Below are 27,786 nucleotides of genomic sequence, written 5' to 3' on the forward strand. Positions count from 1 at the left end.
GCGACCCGAGAGCCGTCGTTCCTTCGTTGTTCAGCGACTTCAGTCCCGTCCCCTCTCGCGTGCACGTGCGCGTGATTAAAGGTGTCTAGTCTGCGCGTGTCGGGTTTTGCGCCCGTAAATCCCCGAACATCCTTGACAGTACTCACATTTCCGAGGGCGCGCGAATGCGACAAGGACGCAGAGGGGGCGTGGCCACAGGGGGAGGAAAAGAACATTATGGTGCGGTGATACGTGCGGAGGAACACCATCGTGGTGGTGGATTGTCATCGCAGCACAGCAGTACAAGTACAGCAGCTCGCTGCCAGACACGTCCGTGGACCGTCGGGTTCCAGAGGAGAACTTGTAAACACTCGCCTTATGTTATGGGAGGAGATTATAAATCGCTGCTCATGCGATTCACCGCGTCTATTTGCTAAGTGAAATCTTTGCGGAAGGAAGATCACGAAGACTGTGGCTGGACAAAGGGGCCAACCGTTGAAGAAACCGTTGAAATAAGTCTTATGTGCTCCCGGTTGTAAGGTTTGTTACTTCATTCGTGGCTGTGACAGCAGGAAGCAAAATAATCCACATTACTTTAGCCTATCTATGACTGCTGCAATGTGTGGTATTAGGGAGCATGTGTATTGTTGTTGGGTCTGCATTCTTAGCCCTTATCTGATTGTTTTTTTTTTTTTTCCCCAGCAATGTAAATGTAATTAATAAGAAATGCATTTGCACATTTATTGTGTTGTAGTAGTAAATAAAGGCTTTGTTTGTAACGTGCAGCCAGCTCTCTGTGGTGACCCAGCATATGCATGACAGGCACAGTTTGTTTCTACTGCCATGATCCAGAGTTGTTTTTATCTGCCATTAAGATGGCTGCTTGTTGAAGATGCGCCAATCAACTGGACAGCGATCTTAATCGATCATCAGTCTTTCACTGATTGGCTCTGATCGGGGGGTGTACCGGTCAAATGCTGATTTATTTATTAGATGTATTAAAACTAAGGATTAGCACTATTTTCAGTCTTTAAACGCAGGAGACATCAGCAAACATTTTAACGCATTTTTTTGACTTAGACTTAGACAACTTTATTGTCATTTTCTATGTAGGGCGTACAGATCGAAATTTCGTTTGCATACAGCTTGAAAGATCACAGTAAATTGCAGTAAATTTCAGGATAAAGATGCAGCAGCGGTTTATGTAAACAATTGAAATGTAAACAATGTAAAAAAATAAAATAAAAATCATAGTAAATTGTAAATTTGTAAATTTACAGTTAAGGATATATGGTCTGGTGCATAAAATTAGACAATATTGTAATTTTTTTTTGGGGGGGGGGGATTTCCCCTCTGATTCAATTCTACCATCTCTATCAAAAAAAACAAAAACAAAACATGCAGCAGTTTTTTTTTTTTGTCCTCTGATTTGTCCTTAACAGGAAGAGAAACAAAAACAATCACAGTCAACAGACCAGACCTGAACGAAAAATCCACGTAATCTTGAACTGTGCGTGACATCACAGCAACTAACAGTGTACGATCGCTCGCTGTACTGTGAAATCAATGTGCACCTTATCCTGGAACTGTTCTGCAAAATTACTTTTTTCTTTTTATCCTGCAAAGTTACTTTATTTTCCTGCAAAGTTACTTTATTTTTCTGCTAAGTTACTTTATTATCCTGCAAAGTTACTTTATTCTGGAATCCACTGCAATTCACTGACATTTTTAAGCTGTATGCAAATGAAATTTCGTTCTGTACACACTCTGTGCATACAAAATGACAGTTTGTCTAAGTCTATAAGTCTAAAGGACAGCTCAGATGTTGTGCTTGTTTGGACATTATGTGTAGAGTGCGGGAACATTCTGAATGCCAGTCGCCCCAGAGCTGGTTGAGATGCTGCGGTGTTGACATTGCGATGCAGGGTCTTTGCTGCCTGCACACTAAACACAGACCCCCCGTTGCAATCGTGCTGCTCCGACCTCTCATCCTCCTCTCTCCTCTCTCTGGTCAACAACGACAGCACTCATCATGGATGACGACCTGATGTTCAGCATGGAGGAGGAGGGCAGCGCCCAGCGACCCTCGGCTCAGAGGAACGGCTTCAAAAAGCGTCCGTCCTCCCTCAGCGACGCCAACGCCAGCGACGACGACGACGACGACGAGGACCACTTCATCTCGCCCATTCTGGGGGACTCCGTTAAAGAAGTGTGCAACTACCTAAAAGACCTGGCCTACACGCGGCAGCTGTCCAACTCGCTTCCAAAGAGCAACTTCCTGTACAGGGTGAGCAGCTCGGAGAGAGGTGTCAGCAAATATTGAAATTAGCTAGGTAATAGTGTGAACAGTTCACCTTTACAACAACTCGGTTCTGCAATTTTTGTTTTTCCTCTACGACTGAAGGCCTTATAAGGACAGACGATCCGTGCGTGCCGGCACACACGCACCACTACGTGTGGTATTTGTAATGTGTGTGTGTGTACTCTGTATCTGATCACTGCAGTGGAGGCTGGCCACTCGTCTTTAAATGTACTTTCTCTGAAAAGAACAGGAAGTACCGGAGGGTTGGCTTCAGCTCATACGAGCACGTAAACACGCCTCGTCCTGCAAACCCTGCAGATCAGCAGCCAGGCTGCACACATAAAGCCTTTATTCAGTGCGCACCGCTGCTGATCACCGAGACTAGCCCCACCAGTCAGCTGTTGTTAGGATGAATTGCCTTTTGTTTTTGTTTTTTATGTTCTTGCTGTTTTAATCATGTTTGCAATAATGTTGTTGTTGTTGTTGTTTTTTTTAAAGATAATTAATGGGATCCATTCACTTTCTTTATACCCTCTCTAAATAGCATGAAACCGAGCCAGAGCATCGATCGTACACTGTAATCTCTGAGAAGGCACGGGTATGTTTGGGAGTTTCAAGTTACACTTCACTTTCCTCCCTCTGCCAGCGATCATCCATGCCTCCGCCCCCCCACCCCTCCATGCTCTGTCATTCGCAGTCCTTTCCCTGCTTGGTTTTTCCTTCCTAGTTTTTACCTTCTATAATTTACCCTTCAGGCTGACTGCTTGCTTCATTGCAATTCCTGCATAATATCTTCCTTTTATCCAGTAGTTCCTTTGCTTATCATTCTATTTTCTTTCATTTAAATGACACCTATGTTTTAAAAATCTATTTGTTTTTTGTAAATAATACGCTGTATAATATAAAAAAAAATGTTTTTATTTATTTACGGTGCCTCAAAAAGTATTCACACCTCTTGAGCTTTTTCACATTTTGTGTTTTTACAACTGAGATTTTAAGTCATAGACCAACACAAAGTAGTGTATATTTTACAGTAAAAGAAAAATGATGCATCACTTCTTTTTTGCAAATGAAAATCTGAAGAGTGGCATGCATTTATATTCACCCCCACACCCCCAAACCTGAGCCAGTACCTTGGAGAACCCCATTTTGCTACAATTTCAACTGTTAGTCTGTTAGCCTAGACCAATTGGAATTGGTCTGGGCTTTGACTAGGCCATTCTGACACATGATGATCCTGGAATCTAAACCCTTATATTTTGGCCACTTTCAAGTATTTTGCAGACTCCAATATTTAGCTCAAGCGATTCTTCTTTAAGGCTCGCCCGTCCCTGCTGAACAAAGGCATGATGCTGACTCACCCAACATGTGTTACCAATGGGGACGATGTGTTCAAGCTGATTTGCAGTTCCCTTTTTTCCCCCCTGAACTTAACGCTATGCATGTAAGCTAATTACAAGCATGGGGAAAACTGCAAATCGGACTTTTTGTGTATTTGTAGAATGCTAGATCTTTTGAATTAACAAGTAATAATTGCCAAGTCAACAGATTCTCCCACCTGAGCCTCAGTTATAATTGAAGTCTTTGTAGGTTTGTTGTGGCGTCATACTCAGATGATTGGTAGGACAGTGCTATGGTGATATGTTCTGAGCTTCAGATATTGTTTTATAGCCTAACGCTGCTTTAAACTTCTCCACAGCTTTATCACTGACCGGTTGCATTAGGTTTTATTTAAGCGTATCAGAGTAAATACAAATGCATGCCACACTTCTCTCTTTTTCTATTTGCAAAGAAAGAAAAAAAAAAAAAAACATGCAATAAATTTGTGGTCACGACGTGCCAAATGGTGCAAAAGTTCTAGATGTTTTTTTTTTTTTTTTTTTTTTTTTTTTTTTTTTTTTTTTTTTTTTTTTTTAAACATTTTTATTAGTTTTGTGTTTTCACAAACAGAAAAAAAAAAAAAAAAAAAAAAGAAAATAAAAAAAAATTGTACACTGTGCAAGCAGTTATCTTACATGAATATGGGACACAAAACAAAGACAACAGAGGAAAACAAACAAACACAAAGGGCAAATTAAAAAAATAAATAAATAAAAGGAAGCTGCCATACAATGTCACATTCCAGTAAAATCATGTCTTCAGTGGTTGCCAAACATTAACATATTGAAAGCCTGATATCAAAACAGTCATAACTAGCCGGGTGATCAAAGAAAGAAAAAAGACACATAGTAATACCAAAGGAGAATGTTCATTAGTTGTGACCTGGTGAAACCTTCCACTTTATAGGATTCTGACCTCTCATCACAAGTTGTGTCAGCTCTTTAGGCAAATAGCTTAGCACAGGAGACCACATAACAATGAAATGCTTCTCATTACCCTTAAGAACTGCACTAAGCCTTTCATGAGGGAGGACCCTAAATATTTCTCTATACCATTGTGTGATAGTTGGTGGTTTATCCTTAATCCAATTAATTAAAATACATTTTCTAGCCAAAAATAATAATTTGTCACAGAGTTTGAAGTGCAATTGTGTCAGAGTGACTGATTTTGAAGGAAGGCCAAGAAGAAACAGACCTGGGTCACATCTGATTCTTACATGAAATACGTCACTCAGCTCTTTAGAAATTGTACCCCAGAATCGTTTAATCAGTCTGCATTGCCAGAAATAATGGTAATATGTTCCTACTTCTCTTCCACATTTATTGCATAAGGGAGAGAGCTGGCGATCCATCTTATTGAGTATAAAAGGTGTTATATGTAGACGATGTAGTATTTTATACTGTGTCTCTCTGAGCGTATTGCATATAAAGGTTGAGTTGACCATATTAATGGCTTCTTGCCAGTCATCCTCAATGTATGCTGTGCCAAGATCTCCCTCCCATTTCCGTGCAATGTCCCCAGCACCACCTGGGGTAAGAGAGTACAGGACTGTGTAGAAAGCGGAGATAAAATGCCTAGGATTATCCCGGTCGACAAGGAACTTCTCAACCTCATTGTGTATGACCAAACCAGAATGAGAAAACCTCATAGAACCAATGAAATGGCGAATTTGGAGAAATCCAAAAAAGTGTTCTTTAGGGATACCAAATTTTGTCTGCAATTGTTGAAATGTCATGAGTATATTTTCTGTAAACAGATCTCCGATCACTCTCACTCCTCTGTCATGCCACAGGTCAAAAATGCTGGGCTCAAGGCCTGGGATAAAATCCTGGTTTCTTGTAAGAGGTGTCAGGAGTGAGGAGCAGAGCCCACCTCCCGAGTGGTTCCAAATTCTCTGCCACACCCTAACTGTGTTATAAATAATTGGATTATGTTTAATGTCTCTCGATAGCCTTTTCCTATCCCCGGTTATGAGGCTCCACAAGGAAGCAGGTTGAGAGGCCCACGACTCAAGGCAGGGGTTTGAGGTGAGGTGAGCATGTAACCACTCCCACAGATAACGAGCATGGCAAGCCCAATTGTAATAATACAAGTTTGGCAAGGCCAAGCCACCTCTGTCCACAGGGAGCTGTAAAGCTGTGATTTTCTGCCGTGGCCTCTTGCCATGCCAAATGAATCTGGAAAATGCTCTCTCTATATCTGTAGTAACTTTTTTGGATAGCCAAAGGGGTAACATTTGGAGGGGATATAAAAGTCGTGGGAAAATGTTCATTTTAATTAAACTTATCCGCCCCATAAATGATAAGGGAAGGTCAAACCACCTTTCTAAGTCCCCCCTTATTTTCCGAAGTGTGGGAGAGAAGTTAAGCTTCCATAACTCTGTCAGGTTAGGGGACACATTAATTCCAAGGTAAGTGAAGCCATGTTGGGAACATCTCAGGGAACAACTAGAGGGTAGGTCCTGGACAGTAGCACTACCTAATGGCATTGCTTCCGATTTATCAAAATTGATTTTATAACCTGAGAAAGAACCAAATTCATAGATAGTGGACAAGATAGATGGCATTGAGATGTCAGGTTTTGTTACGAATAACAGAATATCATCTGCGTATAATGCTATTTTATGAACTTTACCGCCAATCATCACGCCATGTATATTTTGATGTGATCTAATAACCACTGCTAGGGGCTCCAGCACAAGAGCAAATAGAAGTGGGGACAGAGGACACCCCTGTCGAGTTCCCCTATGTATTGTGAAAGGTGGAGACAGAACACCATTAGTCATAACACAGGCAGACGGGGAACTGTAAAGTATTTTGATCCATTTCAGAAAATCGCCTCCTATCCCAAATCTCTCCAAAACATTAAATAAATACTTCCACTCAATCCTATCGAATGCCTTTTCAGCATCTAAAGATACAGAAAAGGCTTTACAGTTTGTTTGTTTTGAGTACTGAATTATATTAAGTAATCTTCTCATATTAGTGAAGGAGAAACGATTTTGTATGAACCCTGTCTGATCTGGGTTTATTAAGAAAGTCAAAAGCTTCTCCAGTCTCATTGCAAGCAATTTAGAGAGCAGCTTACTATCTACCCCGATAAGGCTAATAGGTCTATATGAACCACAGATGTCTGATGGTTTATCTTTTTTAAGGATGAGGTTGATGTTCGCCAGGTTAAGTGTTGGTGGCAAGCCTCCACGCCCAAACGAGTGTATAAACATATCAGTAAGTGGTCCTACCACGAGGTGGCTTAATTTCTTATAGAATTCTGGACAGAAGCCGTCAGGTCCAGGAGCTTTTCCACCCTTAAGGGAGGTGATGGCTTCTCTGACTTCTTTCTGAGAGATTAGAGCACCTAAAACTTCTTGTTGTTCCTCTGTCAGACGAGGGAGAGTCACTCCACTTAAGAATTTTGATATTTTAGCATCGGACGAATCGCATTCAGATGAGTACAGTTTTTGATAGAATTCCCTCATAACCCTATTAATGTCTGTTGTTTTGTGGTGTCTGTCTCGGTTATTGTCTTGTAATGACGAAATTGTGTTTGCTTCCATTCTGCCTTTTGTTAGTCTCGCTAGTAGGCGGCCTGGTTTATTCCCTGATTGATATAATCTGTGTTTAGCAAAGAAGATGGACGACTCTGCTTGTCTTGTTAGTAATTGATTTAATGCTGAGCGAGCCGCTTCTAGTTTTTTAGAGAGTGCTCTAGAAGATGCATTTTTACATTGTAACTCTGTCTGTTGTATTGTTCTTTCTAAGTGTAATTGTTCTTTAATGGCAGCTTTTTTCTGAGCTGTGGTATATGATATGACACTTCCCCTAATAAAAGCTTTAGCCGTCTCCCACAGCAACGAGGGGTTGACATCTGGAGTCTTGTTAGTATCCATAAAGAGATTCCACTGATCTGTAATGTAATCAATAAAAGATGGATAACTCAGTAGAGACGGATTCATCCTCCAGTGGCGAGAGGCAGGATCAGCATAAGGTGGGCTAATACATAGGATAACAGGAGAGTGATCGGAGATTGTACATGTGCTAATTGAACAATTTCTTACTCGATCCAACACCATTCTTGAAGATAGGAAGAAATCAATCCGAGAGAACGTTTGATGGGGTTGAGAAAAAAAAGTGTAGTCTCTCTCTCTAGGGTTAGTGACTCTCCAGGTGTCATACAGTTCTAGGTCTTGGCAAAACTCTCGCAATCTCAGACTTTTTCTTGATATTGTAGTAGATCTAGGAGGAGACTGGTCAACACATGGGTCGTGAATACAATTAAAATCTCCCCCCAATACAATATACGGTGTGTGTACAGAAGCAATATCCGATAAAAGTTTTGGGAAGAAAGTAGCCTCATATATATTTGGACCATATATGCAACCTAATAAAATGTGTTCTCCATAAAGATATCCTGAGATAAGGACATATCGGCCATCACTGTCGCTCATAGTTTTCTCCAATGTAAAGGGAAGACTACGATGGATTAGTATGGCAACTCCTCTACTCTTAGAGTTATGTGACGAGTAAAACACCTGGCCCACCCAATTCCTCCTCAGTTTAAGGTGCTCAATGTCAGTTAAGTGGGTTTCTGATAATAAAGCTATTTTTGTATTTTCCTTTTTCAAAAATGTTAGGATACTTTGTCTTTTTATCACATTATTTATTCCCTTAACATTAAGGGAGACTATTTTGAGATCACTCATAGTAAAGCTAAAGAAATCTTGACACTCTGTGAAAGAGTGCCAAGAGCAGTAGTAAACCTCCATAATTTTACAAAAAGCAATTGAAATATCGGCAGTTTGGTGACATGAAAAATAGGTAGCTTACATTGTACATTGGCGTAAACAACAACGAAAAAAAGAACCCTCGTGAACGAAAGAACAGCCATCCCCAAACGATGGTCCCCACACAAACCCCCCCCCCCCCTGTGCGGTTCCGGAATTCCAGCCGCAGAAAGAGAACGAAAACTGGGGCACATGAATCCGAGAAGAGTCGCCGCCGAGAAGAGAAGACAAGACATCCTCCCTAAAGCTAAGCCCCCCCCCCCCCCCCCAACCCGAGCCATAGCAATTTAACCGTATACCTAATAAATTTTAAGCAACCAACACATTTTTTATCATATATTGTTCATCCACATGAGACACAAAGTGAGCAAAGGTCCAAGTCGCGTAACATCTGAACAACAATTAGCCGCATACCTTTGCAACTCTGCACCGAAGAAAAAAGGAGAGAAAAAGTAGAGCATCAACCTCCATGTCAGGTCCAGCGTCTGGGTCCAACCAGCCTATACCACGGTCTCAGTTCAGTTCGTCCAGGAAAGCAAGTGCATCCTTGGGTGAGCGAAACGATCGGGTTTTCCCTCCGTGCGAAAAAGATAGAACAGCCGGGTATCTCATGGAGAATTTAATCTCCTTCTTGATAAGAAGTTCGCACACCCCATTAAACGCACGGCGCATCTCCTTGACAGCAGCAGTCATATCCTGTCTGATAACGATCGTTTGGCCTTCGTATGTGAGCGGAGCCTGCTTCCTTGCCGCCGCCAAGATCCTGGATGTATCTTTGGAGTGATGTAGCTTAACGATCACAGCGCGCGGTCGGTCAGATCTCGGCGGTCCAAGGCTCCGGTGAGCCCGGTCGATCTTAATGACGCCCCGCTTACACTCCAAGCCAAGAAGAGTTGGGAGCCATCTCTCAAAAAATGAAACTGGCTGTCGGCCTTCCGTATCTTCTTTGAGGTTATAAATCAAGATATTATCCCTTCGGTTCCGTCCCTCCAAGTCGATACATTTCTCTGTCAGAATACGCACTTTTGACTCCAGCTCCTTCAACCTGGGTTCCACCGTCGACATGTCATCCTCTACTGCTGAAATGCGGTGCTCTGCATCCGTGATGCGCTCCGTGTTGGCTTCTAGTTTAGCAGAGATGTTACTCAAAGTGGTGGCAAACTCCGTAAACTTTTTATCCATCAGGGCTGAAATCTTCTCGATGACAGATTGAGAGATATCGGCGGCCAGAGAGTCAGAGTCGCTAGCAAGCACCTCGTGCTGTTGAGCTGCCTGGTTAGCTTCTTTGCTAGTTAGCGTATTCTTCCTTGTTGGCTCTTCAGTTGGTTTGCAGGCGGAAGATTTGGCTGTTTTAGGATTGGGCATGGTGTCCGGTTGCTATAAGATAAACCTACAGCTTGTTATCTTAGATAAGGATGAAAAAAATAAGCCAAATTAGCTCGGGAGAGGTGGGAGCCCAGCGGCAAGCGTCCGCTCAGAGTAACTGCATCACGTGACCCAAGTTCTAGATGTTTGGATAGTTTTGCACGGCGCAAGTAGCAACCCAGGGTTTATTACTATAGTCTCATCCTCAAGTGTCCCCCGGCTGCAATGTTTTTAACACGGCATCTGACGTGTTTTTGGTAAGATGACGCTCCCGCAGTCGAACACATGACCCTAACATATTTCTCTGGGTGTAAATCTGCCGCTCTAAAATTGAACACGTCTGCCGGGGCAGGGAGCAGCGGGGACACGGGGGAGACGTGCAGGATGAGTTCGAACTCCGCGTACTAACCATCAAAGTTAAATCACTCACGGCACTTGATTTATGAGTCGTGCCAAGACAGTATATGTTTTTTTTTTTCTTTTTAAATACTGGAGGGTTATTTATGCAACGGTTGTTGCATTAATTTGGGGACAACGGTAAACTATCCCGTGTCCTTTTTTTTTATATTTTCAGTGTTATTAGCTTAAGTGTGGTTGTTCATCTCTGTAAACCTGCTCATTTATTTGTCCCCCCCTGTAAAGGTGTAAAAAGACCTAAAATTGAACCCCCTTTTTTTTTTTTTTTTTTTTTGTAGTATCATAACATCAAATGGAACATGACATCCAAGTAAAACGCTGTTAGAAAATAGCTTCTTGTTAAACATTGGTTAGAGCAATAATTTAACTTTTAAAACAGCTACTGTGGCTGCATGAAGACTTGTGTCAACCTTGTCGGCACTCACAACAAACTAAATCTCCAGATTTTGGGCTGGATGGGGGACAAAAATATGTCAGGAATGAACATTATTGTACAATTTGAGCAGCTTTGAAAGGATTTAATTCATCTCTTTTGTTTCCAATGTCCTTGTTGAGCCAGTCTTGGGAAAACAGGCCCTTTTGTTTCTCTGAATGAACAATTCAGAGACTAAATGTGATCACGCACTTCTTTTTCTGTGACAGGCGGCGTGGATAAAGGCGATCGAGAAGGCCCGAGCCTTGCCCGACCCCTGGGCCCAGTTTCACCTGGAGGAGATTGAGACTGAACCCTGCGTCCGTTACAGGTACGAACGACTCGACCTTTAATTCTCAACTTTCCGATGTTTGTGTTGCTTTTCTCTGAAACATCTCCTGCCCTGCTTTTGCCAATGGACCATAATGTGTGGCTTGACCATGAATGCAGTGCCTTGCAATAATATTACTGCCCCCTCCCTGAACTCTTTTGTCTCTTTACAACCACTACTTAGTATTTTATTGGGACGTTATGTGGCAGACCAGCACAGATAAGGGGATAACTGGAAAGTGAAAGGAAACAAACGCATGAGCTTCAATGTGTTTTACTACTAAAAATCTGAAAAGTGTGGTGTGTGTGTTTGTATACAGACCCCCTGAATAAATTACAGCACAGCCAATTGCCTTCAGGCATCTAACAGGCCTAATTAGTAAAGTAGAGTCCATCTGTGTGTTTGAACTTTCTGGTCTACATGCAAAACGCATGTTTTTGTTTTTTTTGCAAAACAAAAACAAAGAGCAAGGTTCAAGTCATTGGATTTATAAAGCTGGTTGAGCCCTAACCCTAACCGTGCAGCCTCGATTGCAAACAAAAGGTGGTTCTGCAAAGCATGGTGAACAAATGCATGCTACTCTTTTCAGAGTTTTACATTTTCTTTACATTTATTGGTCTATTGCATCAAATTCAAATGACACACCTTGAGTTTGCGGTTGTAAAATGGCAAAATTAGGAGGAAGTTTAATGCATTTTGTTTAATCAGTCACACATCACTGCTTTTATTCCTTTGGGGCCTAATCATTGTTGCATGGGTGGTACAGTGTGCTCACTAATGTTTTTATTCAGTTAAACGCATGCCTTTTGTTCAGTTCCCTGCGGCTCCAAGCAGCGTTTTTCACTCGTAACATTCTGTTTTGCATGAAAACATGACACGTGAACTCGGGTCAGAGAGTAAAAACAAAAGCTGACCCATCTTATCGCCTCCAGAAAAATAGATTTAACGACCGTGCCGTCATTCAGTAGCTTGTTTACAACACCCAGTGCAGTCGGCGCGGCCAGATTAGCCTGCGACCGGCTGCAGGCTGTGTTTCATGTCACTCGATCAAATGTCAGAGTGTTGGCTTCCACTCATGACAAACATTGCAGCGCTGATGAGAGCTGAAACCACGCCCCTTTGGTCCCTCAAGTCGTTTTTTTTGTTTGTTTATTATCTCTTATTTGGGTGGGATACCCAGTGTGGACCCAGATATTGGCAGCTAATATAAGCAAACACACCCTCTACAAACCCCCTGAGCCAGGGCGGTATGAACACACAAATTAGGACGTGGGTGTGTGCTAAGAGCATTTTGAAAGCGAGCTCCTGATATGTAAGGGTTTAGAGTGGGCGGAGGGATTGTCCAAGGCTGGGATTTGCCCTGCTGTGTTCTTCATGTGTGCTAATTTTACCCGCGCGTAACCTCAACCCCTCTCTGCACCCTGCAACCCGACTGCACTGGTACACCGTGTTCCCAAGACTGAAGTGTCAGCGCAAAGAGGCTCGGGGATTAGATATTGTGAAGTTATTTTCTTCGTGCAGGGAATGGGAACAGCCTCTTTGCATCGACTCGCTAACGTCTTTCTATCCTGCAGGCATCATTAACTCACCGCATGCTCGCTGCCAATTGGAACAAATGCACAGACCTCCATGGGCATTTCAATCACCACGGGGGCTGCAAAACCTCCCTTTTTACTCCAAGCTGAACAACATCAGTCAATATGGAAAGCGGTCAGGATGGCTTTTCTTTGCAAACAGAATCCACTTGTTTTGGTTCTGTTCTTGTTTTACCTACTCAAGAGAGCAGACGACTCATGCGGCTACCCGATAAGAATAGATAATGAGCTGCGGACAAAGTCCTGGTCTTGGCAAACATAAATGAACCTGAGTGCTTTTTAGTAGGAGCCTTCGGTATGGAAGCAGTGAGAAAGAAAAGTAGGTCATTGGTGTGACGACTTTGGAAGGCTGATATACAGAAACAGCTGCTAAAACAAAACCGATATTTTCTTTCTCGCTGCAAAGCGGGGTCGCAGGGTTTAATCGCTCTGCCACTCTGCTGGAAAGGTGACCCCCCCAGTCAGAGAGCTACAGATGCTCGGTTTACACTGCAATATGACAAAGAAAGGGAACGAATACTTTCTTTTAACAAGCAAGTGAAACAATTGCTTCAGTATCTGTGCTAACCTGCGATAATCTCTGCAAAATGTCCCTCTAGCGCAGGGTCTTTTATGACATGCCACACTGCAATTAATGCTTTATGGTTAACATTCTTAAATGCAGGTAATCCTGTAGAGAAAAGGCCGCCCCGTTAACAATTTCTGCCTTCGGCGTTTTATTTTCTAGCTAATGTGTAACTTTAAAAACAGGGTTTGCAAAACTACCATAATAGTAAAACACAGTTCTCTTTTTTTTTTTTTTTCTCTTTACTTCCTGTCATTCACAAACGGAACCCCATCATAACAGCCTGTTGGTCAAGAAACAGCATTTTGTGTGTTTTGGCAAGACTTTGCTAACTGGTGCATTATTAGACTTTGTAAAAGTAATAAAAAATGTCCTGTGATAGACTGCCGACCTGTCCAGGGTCAGAAAATGCATGGATGGGTAAAAATATCTAGAAAGATGTATCCTCTTTAAGACATGTTTGTTTTTTCTTCACAGATACAGTGCCATCACAGGAGAATGGGCTCAAGACCAGATCCATATCAAGATGGGGAAACAGGTATTGTTCTCGCTAAAAGCAAGATTTGAAGCTGCTTCCTGTCATATTGTTAAAATCTTTACCTTGGCGGATACACCTGCTGCAATATAATTCAATCTGTTAGACAATCTTCCATAACTCTGTGACTGTACGGCTCGACAGAACGGGAGTTTTTCCTTCTTTTCTATTTTTACTTCTTCCCCTCCCACCCTTCTGTTTCTGCACACTGAAATCAAGCCTGGTTCTGGCTTCCTGCTTTCCTTCAGCTCTGTATCAAAGCACAACATCCAGTTTAGCAGCATCTGGCAACAGCTAGTAGAAATAGTGGAGCGTTCTTAAATGTGAAGATGACATAATTTTCAAGGAACAGGTCATGTACGTATAAACTTATTAAGGAAACGTTTCATTGTCGACAGCTTTTACATATTTTTATACATACTTTACACTTGTTGGTCTGAAATGTCAAAATCCCGGGTAATGGCTGAAAGTCCCTGCAATAGGCGAGTTTATTCGTAGAGCACATTTCAGTAACAAGACAATTCAAAGTGCTGAACAAGAAGAAAAAGCAAAAAAACATACAAAAGAAAGCACATTGCAGTGAAATAGTAGCAGCAGGTTAAGATATAAGACGAGTTGGACTACAAAACTTCAACATTGACATTTAAAGGTAATTTTAAACAAATGTGCTTTCAAACTTGATTTACAAGAACTCAGGCTTTCAGCACTTTTACAGCCCTCTGGGTGTTTGTTCCAGATAAGTGGAGCATAAAAACTAAAGGCTGCTTCTCCATGTTTGGTTCTAAGTATGCAGAATAGGCTGGACCATAGTGGTCTGGAGGGTTGATGCACTGATGACAAGTCTGTGATGTATTTAGGTGCTAAACTATTCATTGATTTATAGACTGAAACAAGTCTAAAGTCTATTCTCTGAGATACAGGGAGCCAGTGTAAGGACTTTAGAACTGGGGTGATGTTCTCTACTTTCTTAGTCTTAGTGAGGACACAGGCAGCAGCGTTCTGGATCAGCTGCAGCTGTCTGGTTGACTTTTTAGGCAGACCTGTGAAAACACTGTTGCAGTAATCAATTCTACTAAATATAAATGCATGGATTAGTTTTTCTACATCCTGCTGAGACATTAGTCCTTTAATCCTAGAAATGTTCTTCAGGTGATAAAAAGACCATGTAATTGTCTTTAGATGCTTTTGAAGGTTCAGGTCTTAGTCCATCATTACTCCCAGATTTCAGGCCTGATCAGTGGTTCCTAGCTGAAGAGAATACCCCATTGCTTTTTCCAATATGGGGTTATATTCATTTAATCCGAGTTGGCCCAAACACAAGAAGCCCATTGAGAACCAATTTGTACTGATCAAAATTCACACGGGGTTCATGTTTGCCACCCTCTCCTGTTGCTCCTCCTTTGGTGGGTGGGGCTTTGTTGTCATATGTAATTAAACAATGTCTATCTAAAAATACCGTACAGCACATTTATTTCTCCTCCGTTTGGTTTCTCACAGCCCTTTGGGAAAGGAGCCATGAGGGAGTGCTTCAGAGCGTAAGTTGAAATACTTCCCCACATTCCTCTCCTCTCATTATGAGGCCCGCTTCTCTTCTCCTCTTGTTGAGTCAATATAAACAACACAGGAATAGATCGCTGACCCATATTCTTGACACTTCCTTCTCCGACTCGTGGGGGCTGCAGCTGAATGGATGCCGTATTTTTAGATCGCAAAGCTAAAGATAGTACATGGAGTTTATTTCTGACTATAATCCCACGCCATGTATTCCCCAGATGTTTATTGTTTTGAGTAAATTAAAAGCCATGCAGTGTTTATTTTCTGAATAACAATATTAAACTAGAACTACAAGAAGCAAGGAAATGGGGATCAAGCCCTCCTTAGGAAGTCTGGCACACGTTCCTCTCCAGATCTGCTAGATGGGTCTTAGGAAGGGTCTTAAAGTTTTTGCATTGCTTTGAGCATCTATTTATGGGACCTATTAGCTTCTTGCTTTAAGGGCCCCCTAGTGTTCAACATGTACAATTTCAAGCTAAGAGGACTCCCCAGTGCGGAGGACATCAAAGATAATTGATTTATTATGACTGTTAAAGACTATAATAATAAGAAACTGCAAAAAAAAAAAAAAAGAAAAAAATTGTTTTATTGCCATATCTGACTAGTAGAAACCTTTTTGACATGCCTTCAGATCAAAGTTTTTCTTGAAGGGAAAATTGTTAATCAGCACTTACCAGCTATATTTAACACAGCACCATATACAAATAGAATCACAGATTCAATAGATATTTAGCAGTTGTCTCAAATGAAGTGTGCACAGTTTCATTTAAACTATCCAAAGATATTTGGGGATACAAGAGTTAGCTTAAACCCATATATACTTTTGATAATCTGAGCTCATTAAGGACAAACAGGTGTGTATAATGAGCCTTTTTTTTGTGTAAAAGTCAGATTTCTAAATTTATCATAAAGCCACCTCAATTTATTACCATATTTTAGATGCTGCCTTAGTGGATAACCTTCTCCTGCAAACCCTTCAGTGAGTTTGGCTGAATAAACTTCTCCAGACTGTAGCGCCCCCTATTGTTGGATCTTTCTCAAGCTGGGTAAACTTGCTGTGGATTGTGCTGGTGATTTGGGATATGAATTTTATTTAAATATCTCTTTACTGTGTATTCCCAGGTATGTTTTTAGCCAGTTAACGCTGATAATTTATTTGTGCATAGCTGTCTCATTTTTCAGGATCATCCACCTACTTGCAAATCAACTTCCTCCTTGCTTAAAATACACAAGCCTCTAGGCCATTTAGCCCTAAAAGAATCGTGTGATTCCATTGGAAGGTTTTGCATATTTCCTAATAACACAGGATAACTAGGCATGGTATAGAGGGCGTGGCACAATTTATCTTAACACCTATGAGGTTTTTCACAATGTAATGGACAGTTTCCTTCATTTTGTCGGCTTAGACCCCTAATACCCATTCCTCAGTGATGTGGGAAATATAAACCAGTTAATCTTAGGTTCTCATGAAATATCCGAAAGCCAAAATCCCCTCTAAAAAGTTGTTTAGACGAAACTCCCTGTGGCCCTACGAGGTCCAACATGTTTGGTTTCTCACAGACGACACTGCGATATGCGGCGTGTTTTTCTTGCAGCGTCCTGTAACCGTGTGAATCAAACACATCTGGGATCACTTTTCAGCTCCCAAAAAGTTGGCCTCTTTTGATAAAGACCTTTTAATCTTCAGGGAGTTTTTTTTCTCTTTGTATGGGGACTAATAAAACGGTCTATACCCGAGACAAACACGCAGTTCTGTCTTGTTTCCCCCTCCAGCAAGAAGTTGTCCAACTTCTCACACAGCAGCAACTGGAAGTCGGCGTCCAACTACGTGGCCAAGCGCTACATGGAGACGGTGGACAGAGAGGTCTACTTTGAGGACGTCCGGCTGCAGATGGAGGCCAAACTCTGGGGGGAGGAGTACAACCGACACAGACCTCCCAAACAGGTAGAAGGAAAAACATTAAGGGAAAAGGCAACAAGCCACCGAGCCACAGCCTACACTGCAAAAACAGATCTAAAAATAAGTAAAATGTTCTTAAAGTTAGTGTATTTGTCATTGATTTGAGCAGGTAAATCAGATTATTTGCCAATGGAATGAGTATTTTGTCCCCTAATATAAGATAATTAGACATCCTGCACTTGAAATAAGAAGATGGAGATGAGTTGTTCCTATTTTAAGGTCAAAAATCCTGTTCCATTGGCAAATCATCTTATTTACCTGCTCAAATCAAGGACAAATACACATATTTTAAGAACATTTTACTTATTTTGATTTCTGTTTTTGCAGTGTAAATGGGGAAATATTCAATTCAATTCAATTCAATTTTATTTATATAGTGCCAAATCATGAAACATGTCATCTCAAGGCTATTTACAAAATCAACTTCAATCATATTATACAGATTGGTCAAAAATGTCCTATATAAGGAAACCAGTTGATTGCATCAAAGTCCCGACAAGCAGCATTCACTCCTGGGGAACCGTAGAGCCACAGGAAGAGTCGTCTGCATTGTCCATGGCTTTGCAGCAATCCCTCATACTGAGCAAGCATGAAGCGACAGTGGGAAGAAAAACTCCCCATTAACGGGAAAGAAAACCTCCGGCAGAACCGGGCTCAGTATGAACGGTCATCTGCCTCGACCGACTGGGGTTACAGAAGACAGAACAGAGACACAACAAGAGAGACAAACAAGCACAGAAGCACACATTGATCTAGTAATCTGTTCTACATTAGATGGTAGTAGCGGGTGAGCCGTCTTCTCTGGATGATGTCAAAGTTAACAGAACGCCAGACCAGGTGTACCTACTATGAAGAAAAAGAGAGAGAGCAAAAAGTTAAAAGCTGAAATGACGACAGTCATTTCAATTTAATACAATGCAAAACTGGAGAACAGTAGACTGAAGAACAGTAGAAATCAGTAGAGTGAGAAAATTAGACCCTGATGTCCTCCAGCAGCCTAGGCCTATCACAGCACAACTATAGAGATAGCTCAGGGTAACATGAGCTACTCTAACTATAAGCTTTGTCAAAAAGGAAAGTTTTAAGATTAGTCTTAAAAATAGATAGGGTGTCTGCCTCACAGACCAAAACTGGGAGTTGGTTCCACAGGAGAGGAGCCTGATAGCTAAAGGATCTGCCTCCCATTCTACTTTTAGAGACTCTAGGAACCACCAGCAGACCTGCAGTCTGAGAGCGAAGTGCTCCGTTAGGAACATACGGGGTAATCAGAGCTCTGATATATGATGGAGCTTGATTATTAAGGGCTTTATACGTTAGAAGGAGAATTTTAAATTCTATTCTTGATTTAATATTGCAACCCTTAGGTGGACATTGTGCAGATGTGTGTGGTGGAGATGACAAACAGGCCGGGGAAACCTCTCTTTCACGTGGAGCATTTCATCGAGGGGAAGTACATAAAGTACAACTCCAACTCTGGCTTTGTGAGGGACGACAACATCCGCCTGACTCCGCAGGTGAGGGACGTTTACGTCTGACCGAGGAGAAACAACCCGGCGGACAGTCCTGTATTATAATCTCACTTTTTGCTCCGCCAGGCCTTTAGTCATTTCACCTTCGAGCGCTCGGCCCACCAGCTGATCGTGGTGGACATCCAAGGAGTCGGAGATCTCTACACAGACCCCCAGATCCACACAGAGAAGGGGACGGATTTCGGGGACGGAAATCTCGGTACGTTTCTCCTCTTTGATGGACGGCCTTTGAGCTAGTCCTTGCTGGCTAACGCAAATCCTCAGTCTGACGACATCGGGTGTTCCAGGTGTGCGAGGCATGGCTCTGTTCTTCCACTCCCACTTGTGCAACAAGATCTGCAAGAGCATGGGCCTGACGCCTTTCGACCTGTCTGAGCCGGAGACGTCCCAGCTGGACTGCACCAACAAACTTTTGGTAATTCTACCAATTCTTTTATTTTCCAGCCTTTATTACGTTTCCCACACTGCAAAAACAGAACTAAAAATAAGTAAGATTTCGTGAAATTAGTGTATTTGTCCTTGATTTGAGCAGGTAAATAAGACCATTTGCCAATGGAGTAAGATTTTTCCACTTAAAATAGGAACAATTCATCTCCATCATCTTATTTCAAGTGCAGGATGTCTAATTATCTTATTTTAGGGGTCAAGATACTAATTCCATTGGCAGATAATCTTATTTACCTGCTCAAATCTAGGACTTTGAGAACATTTTACTTGTTTTTAGATCCGTTTTTGCAGTGCAGGAACAAAGTGTTGGTCCCATCCATACGTCTGTCCATCCACAAATTCATCCCTTCGTCATTTATACATCCATGTCTCACCTTCTACCATGTATCCACCTCTCCGTCCATCCATCCATCCGTGCATTCATTCATGTTTTTTGGTCCATTCATCCATCTTTAATGCATCTATTTGCTCATCCGTCCCCCCCTGTTCAACCCATCCATGCACTGCAAAAATAGAACTAAAAACAAGTAAAATTTTCTTGAAATTAATGTATTTGCCCTTGATTTGAGCAGGTAAATAAGACTATTTGCCAATGGAATAAGATTTTAGCACTTAAAATAGGAACAATTCATCTCCATCATCTTATTTCAAGTGCAGTTTATCTAATTATCTTATTTTAGATGTAAATATACTCTCTCCATTGGCAAATAATCTTATTTACCTGCTCAATTTGAGGGTAAATACATTCATTTGAAGAAAATTTTACTTATTTTTAGTTCTGTTTTTGCAGTGTGCATCCATCTTTCCGACCATATATGTGTCTTTTTCTCCTGCCTCCCTCACCATTCGACCACCTGTCCATCCTCTTCCTTCTTGTCTACTACGACTGTAAGAGGCTCCATATTAAAATCTTCGCCTCAGTAAAGACATCTGCATGAATTCAGGGTGACCTGAAAAACTGACTCCTAAAAATTCAGAAAATGTTGAACAAGTGTATGAATATCATCTTGTTACAATATTATTATCAATAAATAATACGGTTTGATTAAAACGCTGATTAAAATGTGGGATTTAACGTCATTTTCATATATTTTTATTTTACGGTTGTCATATTCGGACTCCATTGCACGTTGGAGTGACACACGACTTTCTGCGTTCTCTAAGCTGTCTTCTTTTGGTTCCCTTGCCTCTAATTTTTTTCTCGCTTATTTCTAGAAGTCGGCCAAGACGGTGCTGAGGGGCTGTGAGGAGGTCTGCGGCTCGCCTCGCGTCCGCACCTGGTCCACAGGCCGCGGCCCTCCGCTGCTGTCCCGCCTGTCCGAGCCCTCATCCGCGGACGAGAGCATGAGCGACGTGGACTCCATCCCCTGCTCGCCGCTCACCCTCCCCTTCTCTCCCATAATGGCACCTGGATCCATGGGGAAATCGCCTTCAGGTACATTCCTGAAGCTTTTATTTATTTTTTTTTCTCCCCCCTGCAAGAGCATTCATTAGGAGCCGTCCAGTCGTGACTGGTTTTGCTATTTTGTCGCATTTTCCAGGCTTGTCTCTTGCTGGAATGTACGAACACGACAGGCTGAACAACAACAACAACACAGCCGATCACAAGGTGAGTCATGACAAAGTGAACATAACTAGAAACGGCACAGGAATATGTTACAGCAACAGTCTCCTGTTAAGTCCCGCTGTGTAAATTTTTCAGACGGTATCTGTCTGATCCATGTGTGTTTATCATTCCCTGATCGTATTTAAGTAATACCAGATTATTGTTGGTTTGTATGCCTACAAAAACCTAAAATAAATCTATTCAAAATTGAGAAAACTTCCTGGATGGGAAGCGAAACGTCTTCAGCTTCAGAGTAGAAGTCCAGTTGTTTTTTATTTATTTTTTTAACCTCTTTTGGATTGATCATGACCTGGATGACTGAGAATCTTCACCAACTAAAATAAATCTATTAATTGATTTATTTTATGTCTTTTTTTATTTATTTGCCTTTAGTTTCAATTAAATTATAGTCGACCAGAAAGGTAGTTTTGTCACCATATTGAATCGAGGATCGAAAATAAACTACTATATATGCAATAATTTAAATAAAAATGTTACTACATTAAAACAAACAAACCCAAAATAGTATTGATAATTATTTTATTTTACAATTTAATATTTACATGTCGAAATTAATTTGTTTAGATGATTTAAAATCATATAGAATTAGGTCAGTATTTAATTGTTATATTTAGTTGTTTATTATTTGCTCTGCTAGATTTAATCATAATAATTTCATGACCTTAACATCTGATTGATTGAGCTGCACAGCCTTCCATGGCAGCGTTTGCCCCACCGTCTGATTCTCAGGGGTAAAGTTGGCAGAGTAAATGAAATGTAAAGAATAAACGCATAAATATTACATTTTTGATCAAATAGACTATTTAAACATTTAAAAACACTGAACATTGTAAAACATTATTCATACTGTATTGTGACACTTTTTTAGCCCCTTTTTTTTATCACGACTCTGTGGGTCAAACTGATGGAAAACGAGTGTAAAGTGTCTCCGTTCATATCTCTTTTCCCACACATGGAGGATTATGGGTAATTGCACCGCCGCAGACATTTGCGGTCCAGCGAACGAGCAGCCGTCCCCCTGGATGACGAGGCTCTGCGTGCGTCCAGAGCTGATTTGTGGAAAGGCTCAAATGCAGCGAGGGCGGCTGAGGCCGGCACAACAATGAATTTGCTCACAAGTGCAGCTTGTGACTGCCGCTGCTTATGAAAACAGGCCCGTCCGTAACAATGGCCCAACACAACACCCCATTATTTGAACCAGTTGGTTTGTTCATGGCTCTACAAGATATTTACTTCTTGTTTTGTTCTGAGTTTTGCGATCTTTCACTTTTTGTGTCCAAAGGGAAAAAAAAAAGGACAAATGGCAGCAAAGAGGACAAGCTAGTGGCGTTTAGTGCATAGAAACATTACTTATTGATTTCCAGAATTTCATGAGACCCAATACTTATTAATATTCCACAATGAGAGAAACCAATTAACTGTCTGCACTACAAAAAGGGAACTAAAAGTAAGTCAAATTGAAATTAATGTATTTTTCCATGATTTAAGCAGGTAAATAAGACTATTTGCCAATGGAATAAGATTTTTGCTCTTAAAATGTGAATATTTCATCTCTATCATCTTATTTCAAGGGCAGGATATCTAATTATCTTATTGTAGGGGTCAAAATACTAACTCCATTGGCAAATAGTCTTATTTACATGCTTAAATCAAGGAAAAATACAATTAATTTCAAGAAAATTTGACTTACGTTTGCTTCCCTTTTTGCAGTGTGAGAAATTGTTTTCTTGATTTGGACAACAGGGAGCATCAAATCCTATTTATGGGCAGGAAACTAAGGATTGAGACTCCATGTTTCTCTCTCAACTCCGGCAATGAATACTGTGGAGTACATAACAACATAGGCTGTGCTGTCAAGGCTGAGAACCAGAGAAGAACAGAAGAGATAAGGATCGCTTGTCCAAAAACACAAAGAGCAAACAGACAATTGACCAATTCAGAGGGCTGTCCTTTACTTTTGGCCACTTAAGGAAAGTGAGCCAGTAGGTGTAGATCATTTGTCACACCGTGAGAATCTCATACCAATCAGGGTAAAGTCGCAGTGTTTCCAGTTTTCTTCTTTTGCCTGAATCTTGAGCATCGTCTTGAAACACTCACACCCTTCTGAATATAATGTATAATGAACTGAGCAGAAGGGTGTGAGTGTTTCAAGACGATGCGTCTTGAAACACTCACACCCTTCTGCTCAGTTCAATGCGTGACTGAACTGTCAGCACTTTAATGAGGGCTTAAAATGGCAGAAGAAAAAGAAAATTAAAACAAGAGACCCACTTTCTACGCATTGTTCTAGGGACTATGGTGCTTCTCTGGTGATGCACATTGCTAAAGCTATAAATAAGCCTCTAAATCACTTTCCCCACATGACGACATTTTGTTTCCTGTCTGCAGGACTCGGAGAGCGGCGGAGACAGCGGCTACCCCAGCGAGAGGAGGAGCGAGGGGGATCCAAATGATCACGTAGACGGGGTAAAGAGTTTTAACTTTTAACTTCATGTGAATAAGATCAGTTTCTCAGGTCCAAACGAAATTGACAGGGAAACACTTTGAAACATTGAAACTGCTATTAATCAACGTTCAGACATTTAACTTCCTAATATACATTCAAGATTGTTGTGTAATGCACGTTGTGTTTCGTCATATAGGCCCACCACCGCTACCACAGACCTTATTCTGAGTCGGATGACGACAGCATCAGACGGGTAAACAAACTCAGATAACGCCGTGTGAATGCCCCCCCCCTTCCTCCAATCATAGTCATTCTCTTTGTGATCGAATAACCGCTCTCAGTTCCTTCCCTCGTCGTCACGTTTTCATTCTTCTCACAACAAGAACCATTCCTCCTCTTTCCATTGACACACGGCTCCTACTCATTTCCTTTGTTTCCCTCCCCCTGGCTTAGAGGAAGATGGTAGCTCCTCCGAGAGTCTCGGCAAACTTATACTCAGAAAGTCCCGTCAACGAAGGGGTGATTATCTGCATGTAGGCTGGTTGGTGTGGAGCGCTTCTGCTGTTTACCGAGCTTTTAAAGTTTGTGTGCAGCTGTTTCAATATGCACGCTTCTAGATTTTTTTTTTTATATATTTTTTTGGCATAGTAGAACAAAATTTATGAATCTCAGTGAGAGGATATGTGGAAAGAAACACCATCTACCTCCAGTTGACTTACTCCACCATCTAGTTTAACGCTTCTCACCATAATAGCTTTCTGCGTGTTCTCCTGCTTTTTCAGCTCTGAGCTCAAACCCGCTGTCTGTCATATCCCGGTCATCATATTTAGCTTTCTGTCGCTCTCTTTTTTAATTTATTTTTTTGTTTATATTGGTCATTCGTCTCTCCTCAGCTGACGGACGAGAAGTGGAGCTTCTTCCACTCGTCTCGTGCCCACGTCCATCGACCTTCCTGCGTGGCCACCGAGGTGGAGCGCCTCAACGCGCTGCTGCAGAAGAAGATCGGTCAGTCCATCCTGGGGAAGGTGAGACCACCGACATCAAAGTCACTCAGTCAGGATAGAAACAAATATTTGACCAATACTGTCACCTCAAGAATTGGAGCTTTGCAACTAAAACAAACAGTGAAGCCAAATACATAATATATTTGAAGTGAACCTGCTTTATTTGGATTGCCCTAAATAAAATCCAGGACAAACAGTTAACTTCACAACTCACTGAACAAGCGAAAAGAGTCAATACACTGCAAAAAGGGAACTAAAAGTAAGTAACATTTTCTAGAAATTTGTAAATTTTTCATTGATTTGAGCTGGTAAATAAGACTATTTGCCAATGGGATTAGTAGTTCTACCCCTTAAATAAGATAATTAGATATTCTGCACTTGAAAAATGATGATGGAGATGAATTGTTCCTACTTTAAGTGCAAAAATCTTATCCCATTGGCAAATAGTCTTATTTACCTGCTCAAATCAAGAAAAATGCACTCATTTCAAGAAAAGTGTACTTAATTTTAGTTCCGTTTTTGCAGTGTACACTACAAAAAGGGAACTAAAAGTAAAATTTTCTTCAAATAATGATAATTAAAAAAAATTGAGCCAGTAAATAAGAAAAATTTCCAATTGAATAAGTAATTTGACCCCTAAAATAAGCTAATTAGACATCCTGCACTTGGAATAAGACGATGGAGATGAGTTGTTCCTGTTTTAAGTGCAAAACTCTTGTTCCTTTGGCAGATAATTTAAACTTGCCCGCTCAAATCAAGGACAAATACGCCAATTTCAGCGTAGTGCTCTTTTCCATTAGTACCTACTTGACTCGACTGTACATGGTTTCAGTCATTTCCAGGTCGTCATAGAAAAGTGACGTGACGAGATTTGTTTGTTTTCACATCAGCCAACAAGCACATAAGCGTCAGCACCTCTTTGCTGGATCATAGTTTTTATTTAAGTGTTGCCATTTTCCTTAAAGCTCAGAATACGCTCAGTGACTGTTGCAATATTTTAAAGATGGTGGGTTTGCTTCCAACTGTGACGCCACCCTCTAGCCAATCAGTAAATCCTTATCCTTAGATAGGAAATTTTTTGACCAATCTGTATAATCTGATTGAATTTGACTTTGGAAAGTGTCTTGAGATGACATGTTTCATGAATTGGTGCTATATAAATAGAATTTAATTGAAATTAAATGGCAGTCTTTGGCTGTTAAATTTTAAGCTTGTCTCAGCTCACCTGAAAACCCAACCGATTACACACTGAAATATTATCCGTTACTGAGTACTAGCACCCAATAGAAAACCCCAACAAACTAGTAGAGTCGAGCTGAGTGGGTTCTAGTGCAAAAGGAGCTTCAAAATTTCCAGAAGTCTTCCCGTGCCACAGCGACCGTAAACATTCATATAGATCTACAAGGAAATGGCTTAAATCAAAGTTAGTCGGTTATTCCCTTTTCAAACTCATTTAGAAAAATTGGAAATAAAATGGGGGCCAAAATAGATCCCTGGGGAACACCCTTATATACTGTAATTGGTGTGTTTTCTCCCACACATTGATTTCTGAACCTGTTCAGGGCAACTTCAATGAATCCTACAGAATCTCTACATATAATGTTGACATATAGAGCCCCATGAGTAGGAGATGAGGTGTAAAAAGAGGCTCCCTTTCTGTCGGGACTTGTTTTTTTTTTTTTATGTTTAATTGTTTTCTTTGAACACAATGAATGAAATAAAAAAATTTAAGATTGTCCATCGCTTCAATAATGGCCCGAAGTTAAAATGTCTAGTTAGGTTTGTTGCAAGCCATCTAGCCTGAGTAAGATACGGGGCCCATAAAAGTATGCCGTTTCATATTATAAATCAATTTAGTGTGACTGATGAGATACATATACCTTAAATATTATTATATCATTTTGACATTTCATCATTGCTTTTTTTTCTCTCCATTGTTTGCTTCTCCTGCCCAGGTCCACCTGGCCATGGTCCGCTACCACGAAGCGGGTCGTTTTTGCGAGAAGGACGAACAGTGGGACCAGGACTCGGCCATGTTCCACCTGGAGAGAGCCGCCTTGTGCGGAGAGCTGGAGGCCATAGTGGCCTTAGGGAAATGTTACCTGCAGCTGCCTCATCACATTCTCCCAGACATGGAGGTGGAGGTAAAAAAAAAAAAAAAAAAAACGCACGCCGGGTTGATTTTTCCTTCTCATTTTTACCTGTGGGCTGATTTGGTGTGGATAAGGTCTGTTGCCACTCTGACTTGCCGTGTGTTGGCAGGATAACGCGGGAAACAGGATGAAAGGATTCAAGTATCTGCTGCAGGCGGCTGAGGCTGGAGACAGATCCTCTATGATCATAGTGGCCAGAGCCTTCGATAATGGATTCAGCCTGTCTGCTGACAGGTCGGTGAACAAAGCCCAGCAACATTTTAGAAATTGTTTACTGCCCCCTAGTGGAATTTTAGTGCAATTATATTTTTCTTCAAATACAGTGGTTTTTTTCCCCCTTCGTTCGGTCTTCTGAATTTCTCCGTTTCTTATTCCCAGAAAGCAGGATTGGGAAGAAGCGATCCACTGGTATGACAGTGCTCTGAACATGACGGACTACGATGAGGGCGGGGAGTTCGATGGCACGCAGGACGAGCCGAGGTACTTGCTGCTGGCCAGAGAGGCGGAGATGTACCAGGAGGGAGGCTTCAACCTCACCGCGGATCCACAGAAAGCAGGTTAGCTCCATTAATGGACACTTAAATTTCTCATATCATTACACTTAATTTTTGTATAATAACCCAAGAAAACCTGGTCCAATGTGAAAATATAACAATTAAACTAATTTTTTGGTACGATTTCCCTAATGTAGTTGGACGTTAGACGAATAAATGACGCCTGTTTGTTGGGACAGACCGTAACGTGTCTTCTCTCGCTACAGGGGACCTGTTTACGGAGGCTGCGGAAGCTGCCACGGCAGCCATGAAGGGTCGCCTGGCCAACCAGTACTACATGAAAGCCGAAGAGGCCTGGGCGCTGGTGGAGGAGTAATCCTGGAGGCACGACTGATCCGCTCGACGCCTCTGGGAGTTTCTGAGTCACATGGATTTTTACACGTTCAGCATTTTACCCTGAATGATTCTTGTTTACATATTTTTATGACAGAATTTCTGCTGTTAGCGGTTTCCCTGTGCGTGTGTGTGTGTGTGTGTGTGTGTGTGTGCTGAGCCTTTGACGATCAGACTTTTCTCTCCCTGTTCCCGTCTCTTTTTTTTTTTCCTGAGGCTAATCATCCTGTCTTCCATTTTCCCTTTTACTTTCCGGCCCCTCGTTACATTTTATTTAAGTCAATATGGTTGTGTAAATAAGAGAAAAAAAAATGTCTGAAGGATCAGAACAAAGAAAAAACGTTTACTTATTTTCCCCCTTTCTAATGTTAATAAAATAATATTGGAGGAGTTTGTGTAAAGATGCAGAGAATGAAAGTATATAATAAAGGTTTGCCTTGCTTTTTATTGATCATGTTGTCATGTTCTCTGGCCAATCTGTACGTGAGTGGAGTTGAGTTATAAAATTATCTTAG

The 27,786-nt window shown here is 41.3% G+C and overlaps 1 protein-coding gene across 4 annotated transcripts; it reads left to right on the forward strand.

The window, feature by feature from the left end:
• Positions 1-204: 204 nt before the first annotated feature.
• On the forward strand, positions 205-27,722 carry eef2k (eukaryotic elongation factor 2 kinase). 4 transcript variants are annotated; one of them, XM_036141931.1, is made up of 20 exons: positions 205-519; positions 2,004-2,266; positions 2,826-2,879; positions 10,869-10,969; positions 13,607-13,667; positions 15,162-15,199; positions 16,992-17,163; positions 18,543-18,692; positions 18,774-18,906; positions 18,995-19,122; positions 20,370-20,589; positions 20,696-20,763; positions 23,170-23,247; positions 23,424-23,480; positions 23,681-23,746; positions 24,121-24,252; positions 26,187-26,375; positions 26,494-26,618; positions 26,763-26,941; positions 27,145-27,722. In XM_036141931.1, the coding sequence occupies exons 2-20, from the start codon at positions 2,012-2,014 to the stop codon at positions 27,252-27,254; spliced, it is 2,316 nt and encodes a 771-aa protein (XP_035997824.1). In that variant the 5' UTR covers positions 205-519; positions 2,004-2,011; the 3' UTR covers positions 27,255-27,722. The 4 variants fall into 4 exon arrangements, with proteins under 4 accessions (XP_035997824.1, XP_035997825.1, XP_035997827.1 ...); XM_036141932.1 differs by having other exon boundaries at positions 20,373-20,589; XM_036141934.1 differs by lacking the exon at positions 23,681-23,746.
• Positions 27,723-27,786: the final 64 nt, after the last annotated feature.

The sequence above is a fragment of the Fundulus heteroclitus genome, chromosome 10, assembly GCF_011125445.2.
Source record: "Fundulus heteroclitus isolate FHET01 chromosome 10, MU-UCD_Fhet_4.1, whole genome shotgun sequence".
In the NCBI taxonomy this organism is placed as follows: domain Eukaryota; kingdom Metazoa; phylum Chordata; class Actinopteri; order Cyprinodontiformes; family Fundulidae; genus Fundulus; species Fundulus heteroclitus.